At 45.1% G+C, this 10,336-nt stretch overlaps 1 protein-coding gene across 1 annotated transcript; it reads left to right on the top strand.

The window, feature by feature from the left end:
* Positions 1-2,657: 2,657 nt before the first annotated feature.
* On the top strand, positions 2,658-2,902 carry PHALS_10613 (uncharacterized protein; the record flags this gene model as incomplete). Its single annotated transcript, XM_024726067.1, has 2 exons — positions 2,658-2,711; positions 2,798-2,902. The coding sequence occupies 2 exons, from the start codon at positions 2,658-2,660 to the stop codon at positions 2,900-2,902; spliced, it is 159 nt and encodes a 52-aa protein (XP_024576781.1).
* Between the last annotated feature and the right edge of the window lie 7,434 nt (positions 2,903-10,336).

The following is a 10,336-nucleotide window of genomic DNA, read 5'->3' as shown; positions in this document are numbered from 1 at the left end:
AAAATCTAAATACATGTATAGCTACTGGCTATCCAGCCCCGTACCGTATTCTTGTTTGGGTGTGGTCACACCACCCGTCTGGTACCAGGATATGTGTAAACTCGTTACATTACCTTGTTCAACAAATTCTTTTAGACCACAAAAAGTTCTTGGGAATTTCGCCGACTATCTCGCCGGCTACTCATCATCTTTACACATACTAGCTCTCAGCCATAGTGTCACGCACTCAGCGCATGAAGCTCAATTTTGTCGTTGAACGAACTTTTGGCAAGGCATTAGGTTTCAAACTGACTATGATAATAATTTTGCTGATCGCTGACAGAAGACCAGACAAATCTCGTGGATTGTCTTCTTTAATGAAACGATGAGACTGCACGTCGCTGCGCGATATCAACCAGCGTTTGGGTTACTACCTTGATCGAAGTTCGATAGATGTAACAATTCCCCCTGAAGATGACTGGGGCGATTCACAGCAGAAACTGAGGTGACTTTCTTAACTCGGGCTCCGCAAAAGTAAAGGATTAATGCTCGCTCTTGATGGACGTCAACTAATTTCAGCCGGTTTACAAAGCTCCAAGACGGACGAGACGACGCTTTTCTTCATCCAGTGCGTGAGTTTGATACTGCATCATTTGGCTCCTCTCCCACTTCAAGCACGTTCTCACGAAGACTACCATTTTGTTCAGATGCTACACCAAGCACAAGCGATAGTCATGAAGGCATGACCTGCGGGGATAGAACGCGCTCATGGGCGACTATCCTGGGCCTTTTTTACTCTCGGCGGTAGCGAGCGCCCTACACGCACGTGAAAGGTTTCCGCTCCAGCGCGACGAGCGACTACTGGTGGTTTACACCGTAATAACAATTTGATGATATGAGAAATAGTCTTTGTGACTCTTGCACTTACAAACGAGCAAGACGGGCACCTTGAGCACGGTTTATCTCATCAGTGACCGGCTGTACATTTTCATCATTTCTGCGGTAGTGTCACAATACTCTCCGCCGTTAAAGAGGGTACAAAGTATGCATTTTGCGCAGTGGAAAGGTGGTTCGTAATGAACTTCAACCTCAGCGAACAGCTCGGACGCGTATCGTCAGGTTTAATAGCCAGACCAAAACACGGAGAGTTGCGACCGTGGATTTTGGCCTCCTTATCGATTATAGCTTCTAGGGCGTCGGTCACCGAAACATCGGTACTTATGTCGATGTCAGGTCTTCGTAAAGAAGAGGTCTTAGTACGTTTGGGCTGCTAGTCGTACGCAATACATAAAATACGGTATTTGTTTATATTTGCTAAGGCGTTCAAATTTAGTATTTGATTCACGGAATTCTTATCGCTCGTGTCATAGCAGAGCAGCCCCGGAAACAGTATACTATAAGCAACTTGCAGTCCTCATCATTGTGATCACTTGTTTGAGCAAAATTCTTCTGGCTACATGAGCCCGAGCCGACAATCGTTTTTGATGGTGCTGGTGCAACGTCATCTAACCTCGTGCCCAGCCGTAGCAACTTAGGTAAACACAACAAGCTAAGTCAAAAATGAGACATTTATAATGCTTTTAGGCCGGGTTGACAAAAAATAGCTCTGAGATCAAAATTTGATGTACGTATGGCTCTGGTTCCAGCCAACCGATAGGGGTAATACAACGTGCAATAACCCTTATTACGGTGTACTTACACACAGCACCATGTGGCGCGGATCTTAGAAGTACTACGTTACAAAGTAATATCATGCGTTGTTGTCAAACGGTAGGAGTCCGTGAGACACGTAGGCTTTGAACTTGAACCCCCCTTTGTGAGTCGGGAGCGCGTTGCGCTACGCGACCTATCTTATCTATGAGCAGTAAGAGACAAAGAGTGCGCCAAATTGTGAGTAATAACGGCGCCATGGCAGTCTTGCCAAAGCGAGATATAGGGCTCATTCAGAGTGTAAGCATCCCCTTCATTTCAGCAGATATTGTTTTCAGCCCTAGTGAGTCCGCGGCTCAGTGTCTGTATCATTTAAGATGTTTGGCGAAGCATATCACCATATCTGATTTCTTACAAAAACGCCCCAAGATAGCGGCACTGGCCAACACAAGATGGCTTTGACCATAGATCTGATCACAGACCTTGCCCCAATGACGCATACTAGAAATTAATTTACGTTGGCGCCATTTGCATGCTTGACTATGTTGAAAATCAGCTTTTTAATGCGTATACAATTAAGGACTGCTTGCAAGTGTTTGATGTGCTGTACGCATACATAAAAAATGTATCGTTTAAGTAGGTCAAAAGCACGATTTTGCTTGACTATAAGCGTCTTCAGAGCGTTGATGGTCGCTGACTGAGTACATAATCCCTAAAGGATTACCAGCCGCTACCGTAGTATTCAATTCAAAGTACTCGCTTCTGACAGAGGGATAGATATTTTGCTCACGAGCAGTTGGAAGCGCTTACAAACCAGGTCAAGAGTACTGGACCACGTGTAACTGCAAATGCTCTTCTGTAGGGCGGCACTAAGAAATCGGACACAGCGCTTCCGTTTGAATGAACTTCGATCGACCATACATCGCAAATACCGACGAGAGATGATAATTATGTATCCTCGAACAAAATAATCGTTTTATTTTTCAACGTTAGCATTGAATGTAGAAGTACAATTAAGGAACCAAAATATGAATTTGATCGATAGCGAGGAGTACTTATGTCAGCTTGAGTGTGCCGGAAATGTGCTGAGAGCCAGCAAATAAGGCATCAGCCTAATGTTACGGAGCAGGTAGTGTTATCTTGCGAGCTTTCTCCTTATATTTCTTAGTCAGTACTGAACAATCGCTCAAAAGTCACTTTGCGATTTTGTGTTATTATTAACATTCATAGGTTCTGGGAAATCAGCATCTGTGAAGATGGTCAAGCTCTGTAAAGCGAAATTTGTGGTACACGTATACTGTGGGATGCACATCAAACAATGGATACAGTTTTCAAGGTACTGTTCAACGTACAAATGCAGTATTAGTAAAGTAATATATTGAATGCAGCCTCGTTGGAAAGAGCACTGACACCCTGTTGCACTTGGAAACACTAGTAGTCAATCCTTTAACTTGGTCGTGAAAGGGCTAAATTCTCTGTAAGGGTGGAAAATGAGATGGAAAATACCTGTCCCCAAAACAACTAAACTAACTTAAAAAGCTCGTGTATATCGCTGATGAGGTTACAAATTAACGGCTTAAGGGCCTGATGCGATAATGAAAACACTTGGAAACGCTTGTCAGATATGAGAATGGGCTGGTGGGACAACTCCAGAGGCGCTTGAAATGTGCACTGAGGGAGTACAGATGGCACCCACCGTGCCGCTAATGGTGCGTTGGCTGGTTTAAAAGCCAAGACATTTTTTCTTTGAAAGTAGGGGTCTAAGATGTTGATAAATCCAGCTTAATTACAAACGGGAAAGCATTGCGTCGCGTTTGCGGTTTCACGGCTAGTAGATCTCGCGCCAAGATTGACACAAACTTGCAGCAGACATCTCGGGCGAACGCACATCTACCACTTGAAGTTGATGTCCACCCGTCAATTATGCTGAGCACTTGTGCAATCTGCTCAGGAATATAGTCCGTTTATCACCGCAAAGGCTTTTTAACCTCTCTCGGAGGCGGTTGTGATTATCAGTACCACTTTCTCATCTATGACCTCTGAAGTGGTGCGGCTCGAATCTTACCTTCCTGATTATCAAAATGTTTGATAGATCCAACGGTGTCGCTTTGACTCCGTAGTACAACTTCTTTGTTGCGAGGGCCCGATGAGGTACTGGGAGAGGAACCTCTTGATGCGATTATAGTGAGTAGTGAAGAGTAATTTTGTGTTGCTGATCAGCATAGCGGTCTTTGCTGATGTTGATCGTGCTGAATTATGAACCATTCACACCTTGGGAGCCCCCCTCGCCCAGCCGAGGGGGGGGGCTCTGTCGACAAACCCTCAAGAAGACTTTAAGGGTACCAGCTACCACAGGGCGTCTTACTGTATTGTGCCTCGTGGAGGTCGCGATTAGTAATATAAAACCCGAGAAAGGGAAAATATTTCTTAAGAGAAGTGGGTATAGCAGCCAAAGCTTGTTGATTATTGCTAATACATTTAAGTGGACTGTTCTGATAAATTTATAAAAATCTTGCAATTATATACGACTCCCGCGCGGCGGCATTGAATATGCAAAAACGATTACGATTTCCGTTCGTCTTGCGCTTGGGCTCTGTTCGAATGTCGAAGGCTCTACCAACTACTCAAGTAAAGCTGAGGTTCCGTGATAGCGTGAAATGTTGCCCAGTCCTGGACCTATATTTGAAAAAAGTATCCTGGATATGGCGTTGTTTGAAATCACGAGTCATGGGTCAATTGACAGTCGAAATGTAAAGTGCCACTTACTTCTCCCCTGGTGGAGCTTTGGCGAGGCATGAACCATGTGCAAGAAATAAGACGCTGAGGCCACAAAATGGTAAAATTGGTACCGAGGAAGGAAGTGAGCTTATCAATTGTCATTTTTGATTTATTATTGTAAACAATCACAGTGCACTGAGACCGAAAAGTGAGACAACGATCTTCAAGCATCCTACAGATCTTTTGATCCTTTGTGAAGGGATTGTAGCGATATGGTGTCAACAGACCCAACACCCGTGATATTTCCGGAAAGAAAATGCGTCATAAAATTTGGTTTGGGTTACTGAAACTAAACATCGCGTAGTTCGGCAATGAATCATACCAAGGGAACAGTCTAACTTCGTTGACACTATCATTTGTAAAAACCACAGAGTAATCTGGCTGAAAAAAAGTATTATTTCTCATTCGGCGCCAACTTTTTAAGACAAAAAGGCTAATGAATAATTGCGCATGCTCACAACAAGCAAGATGGTCACAATTCTGGCACGGACGCTGATTCATAGAGAGTAAGTGAAGAAGAAGAAAATGGACGGCCGCACCATTCTCATTACTCTCGACCTTGGTGATCAAGATTATCGAGTGCTGATGAGAGCCAACGATATTTTTTAAATTTCCTATTACTTCGAGCGGGGATGCACTGGGAGTGGCCTTTAATATTTAAAGGACTCTGCAACACAACGGCGACGTCTAATATAACCGCTGTTCAGGTCAAATAGTGGCCATGCACAAGCCTTTTTTGACGATTTATTCGTCAATAATCATGCAGATAACGAGCGGATGTGAAGAACTACAATTGGCTTCTGCGAGCAGTGATCAAGTGTATACGCTTATATAAGCTAGTGGCCAGTATAATTCAATTGGCTTCGGCGCCGAAAGATGGCTTTCATGGGAAGCTTGGCCTGCGGGCAGATCTCCTAGAGATGAAGGCCATTCTAGGCTCACAAGTGGCTTGGCCTGGCCAGCTCGTTTCACAAGCACAGTACAAACTATGCCAACTCGGCACGACCCACTTTCATCACTTTTCGTTATGAAGATGTTGATTGGTTTTGGTGTGCAGCGGAAATTATAATAAGCGGTCTATAAGGCTGTGGAACATCCTCGCGCATGTATCGATTCTCGCACTTTCAAATTCATTTTAGTTATTTATGTCGTATGTGACGCCTCCGTCTTTGACACAGACTTTTTCATCTTCTAAGTACAAGCGGAAAGAGATGAACGCGTCAGCGCGCACAGATCTCGCTAGCTGATAGTGTAACGGGAATGGCCCGCCTGTATTTATTGAGGATGACTTCGATCGGTAAACACGCTTCACTGAGTGTTGCTCGCATCCAGCGAGCCGTTGATCTACGCGAACGAGAGGGAAAAGGTAACGTGACATTTAAAAGTATGGCCAATAGGCTTCAAACCCTCCAAACCTGATAATAACCTCCAGTTTGACACAACAGAATTGAAGGAGACAATGCAACTATACAGGGTGTGTGTTTTATGTTAAACAGACGTAAGTATGTGGTCCACACAACATGTGTAATGGACCCGGCCCATTACACCACCACCCATTCAGAGGTAGTTTGACTATTTCTTTACTTCATCTTAAAATCTTCCTCGCACTCGTTGTCACGCTCTGTCCAACTCTCGCTAGAATGACAGCCCATCGCTTGCTCCACATGATATTTTTGCCACCATCAAACTTGGATAATGCTCCATTTCCAATGTCATCCAGCACATTGCGCTATTGTAAACTTGATCATTCTGATGACTTTCCCGACCGACGTGTTGGTTTTCCCATAGAGTTCAACGAACTCTCTGGTCGAATAGGTGCTCGACTGATGACTTGAACCGCGTAGTTGCGCGCCATCAGACCGATTTTTCGTGTTGAAGGTGAAATACGAAGCCTCACGGATGTACCATACGTTCCACAATTCAATCTGGATTCCATCTAGACAACCGATCCTCGAGTCTGGGCATGAATTCATGCGACGATATCTGTCGACACTCACCGTTTGCAAAGCGCTAGTAGCGCTTAAGACTTGTTAATGGTACGCGGTATGTGCTTTTGATTTGCGCATTTGACAGCGCAGAATCAATTTCACTCCGATATCAAAAAATGCTCGTGAAGTACGTTCGAACATAGAAAAGAAAGGGACACTGTTCCTAAGCGAAGTCCGTCTTCGGATCCGCATCGAGCGCACGAACGATATTGAGACAGTCGAGAAGAATACGAGTTCGAAGCTTCCACGAATACTCGCTCGACAAATATCCCAGCCATTTCACAAAGAGCTCCTTCGGGCCGCGGACATTTCTCTCCGCCACCACGTTTTTAATGTGTACTATCGATATCTCTGTCGATCTAGAAGAGGGTGAGGTACCCGGAGAGAATGACCTCTCTGCTTCTTCTGTAGCTGGTCGACAGTCTTCGTCCGCCTTGAAGTTGTGCTTGACGAAGGCGACGAATCTTCTCTCGCTGACGAACAAGCAACTCGACGAGGTGACCGATCGGGTGTCGTCGACGCGACAACGCGTGAAGGAATTTTGACAGGTCGTTCGCGAAGTTCGCGATTTCGCATGGCGTCGTGGAAACTCGCTTGGGGGTTGCAATCGAGATTCAGATCTATCGATTGGAGCAAGTTCAATTAAGTTCTTCCCTTTTGTTGTGACTGCTTCCGCTGAAGATGTGGCGCCTCCTGCGAACTCGCTCTGTTTCGGGCGTTTCTGATTATTCACGTCATTTTGAGGATGATGCTGAGGCGATGGCGCCAAGGAATTCAATTATTGATCCTCGTGCCGAAGCCGTCGCTCTAAAGCCATATTCGTATGCACTAAGTAGTACATAGCTCAACAGTAAAAGACATTTTGACCTGATGACCTCATCTGTATGCGTATTCCTTTTGCAGATCTTCCGCATTCGCCATTGCATCTCGCACCCGTATGATCACATTCACGCAACCCATAGTGAATGAGAAAAGTGTGTCCTTGTACTAGTGCATCACGTTTGCATTACTGATTGAATCAATTTGAAAATGAACGGTTCGTCGAGCTCCTCCCACACTTACATCGAAGATCGCACAAAGCGGTAAATCTGGGTGTCGCCAGCTATTCACAAAAAATGGCGTGAATCGTGGATGAATAAACCAAAATGTTCTAGGCAGACACAAACAATGGTAATAAAAAACTTCTTTCTGCAAAATTTCCCGCATAAAGCTTCTCAACACATCACGGACCACTCATTTGGCACGTTCTGTTTGCCCATCGATCTCTGAGTGTACCGCTAAGACTTCGAACAATTTTTTCCTTACGCTACTCGTGAATCGTGTATCACGATCGGAGACGATGGCATGTGGCAACCCATTATTGCATAAAACGTGATCAATGAACAATTTAGTCGAACCCCCGGAATCGATGGAATTGCCACACGCAGCGATGCGAACCATCTTGCTGAGTCTGTCAACATAGACGAGCACCCCCTTGTGTCCGTCCGCAGTCTCAAAAACCGAAAATATAGTCGAGAGCGACTGACTTCCGACAGTCAGTAGGAACAAGAAGACTTTGCAGTGGCGCTTTCGTATGCCGTGCGCTCTTCACGCGCTGACAGGCATCGCATGTCTTCACGTATCGTGCCACACCAAAATTGGTCACTGAGAGACTGGTAGGTGATATCTCAGCCAAGATTAATGACCTTCAGCCTAGCATACCCCTCAAGCACTATCTTGTGCTTCAAACCATCGTTATAGGGAACCACAATCCTTACCTCGTCGTCACGTACAACTTCACTGTGAAGGAGACCATCCTCCCATGCATAACGATGCAACCTTGATTTCAAGAGACCAAGAAGCTTGTCATGGAATTCCATATTACTCGATGAGAGACCCTTGATGATCAGACCACACTATTCGTTCTTAACATACGCTCAAAGTACCATATCGAATACATCGTTTCCCATATTGCTGATATGAGGCAGCTTATAATCAGGACGATGTGACAGTGCATCTGCCAACACGTTCAGTTTTCCTGGATTTTACGCGACCATGATGTTGTATTACGCAAAGCATGACAACCAGCAAGCCATTCGCTTGTGACTAAACTGCATAACGCAAGCTTGCGTGAACCGTGTAGACAAAAAACAGAGTTGAACCCATGAAGTGAACACGAAACTTCACCAGAGCATATTTCATTGCCAGAAGCTTCTTGTCGGGGACTATGTGGTTCTTTTCTGCTGGCTCCAGCTGTCGCTATTTTATCACACGACACGATCGTGCCCTTCTGAGGCCTTTTAGCAGTGATGCACAACCGATTGCAATCTCAGAAGCATCACGCATCACGCATCACGCTAGACGGCTTCGTGTCACCTTTCAAAGCAAGTAATGTTGCTTCTATTGAGCTTTTCTCAATTTGGGTGATTGCTTCTTCACAAGTGAAAAACCACCCATGGTACGTCCTTCTTCAGCAAGTTTGATAGTGGGCGTCCCGCTTCGCGTAATCACGCGAGAAGCGATGCAGGTAATTGGACGAACCAATCCATTGCCTCAAATCATTTTGAATCTGCAGCATTGGCCACTTCACGATTGCTTCGACCTTCTCAGGATCTACACGAATCGCGTGTTCACTGAAGACTGGTACTTCATTAGCACCGAAAATACACTTTACAAGATCCGCATGCATTGAATGTTCGCGCATACATTGTAGCACCGCAAGGAAATGCCTCAAGTGCATTTCTTGGGCGGATCTGCCATCTTCGTCCTTCGAATGAATGAAATTCTCGTCAAAGTTTGTTTGTGTGAAGCGCCGCAGTGGTCAATACAAATGTGAGACCAACTGATTTAACATTGCTGAGGCACTGGATAGACCTTTTGGCGTCACCAATGAATCTTATAACATACTTGTCGGTGAACTATCAGCCGTTAGAAGGACTACCTCCACTCTCATCTCATCGATATTTATTAATACCCATCGAGCAAATCAAGTACAATAACCGGTCATCCAGTGGATGATGACGTTATAACGCGGAATCGGCGTTTGCGTGGGAATCGTCTGCGCATTCAATTAACTCTAGAGCTGAACGATACGTCATTTACCAATTGGTTTACATACACAAACCATTGGGGTTCTTTGAGGGGACATGCTCTTCCTCACCAACCCAGCAGCTTGCTTTTAAGCAAAGAATTCACCGATATACTCGCTTTGCTCACGCAACAGTGGCCACTGTCGATGCACTGCGTGCTTTGAACCAAATTCACGATCACTTTCATGTCGAACTCCACGTTCGGGTGGGAGACCGGAGGGCGCGTTCGCACTAACGCCGTCATCCTTGTATTCCATTACAATTCAAGAAAAGGAACCGCTCAGCTCTTCCATCATCGGCAACGGTGCCAAAAGAACATCTGTTTTTGAAACTTCACAATCAGTCGCTGTATCCACATTACTTGGACCAGCATATTCGCATGCTTGCTTACCATCATGGGAGTAGTACGCCGGACTCAGTCACCCACGGACTCAACTGCATTCCAGAGCGGAATTACCAGTACCGCAAACAACAAATTTCGTTCATTTATTCACAAGCGTGCTCAAAGATATAAAAGGAAGCATCACCTTTGCTGCCACCTGTACCCTGTGATCCTCAATTATCCAACCTGGGAGTATTGGCATAACCAGGCACAGTCGATTACTTCGACTATCCATCACACACATGTCGACAACATTCTTCTATCTTGTCAAGACAGCAACTGGCATCTCTCCCTCATGAATTTTTCTCGTTGGGCAACTCGTCATGCCGACCAATGATTCATTCGTTCTGTAGTGGCCAGTTTCGGGAACCACTTGATCTACCTGTTAGTTATGCTGCTGATCTCAATGCTTGCCCCTACTCATAAGTTATGGTGACTGGCTTAAGTGGTTTGGCATCGTAATGCTAGACTGAAACTTGTGAGTTCAAATT

The sequence above is a fragment of the Plasmopara halstedii genome (genome assembly GCF_900000015.1).
Source record: "Plasmopara halstedii genome assembly, contig: Scaffold_484, whole genome shotgun sequence".
Taxonomy (NCBI): domain Eukaryota; phylum Oomycota; class Peronosporomycetes; order Peronosporales; family Peronosporaceae; genus Plasmopara; species Plasmopara halstedii.
Note: the sequence above shows the minus strand (reverse complement) of the source record. Positions and strands in the feature narration are given on the sequence as shown.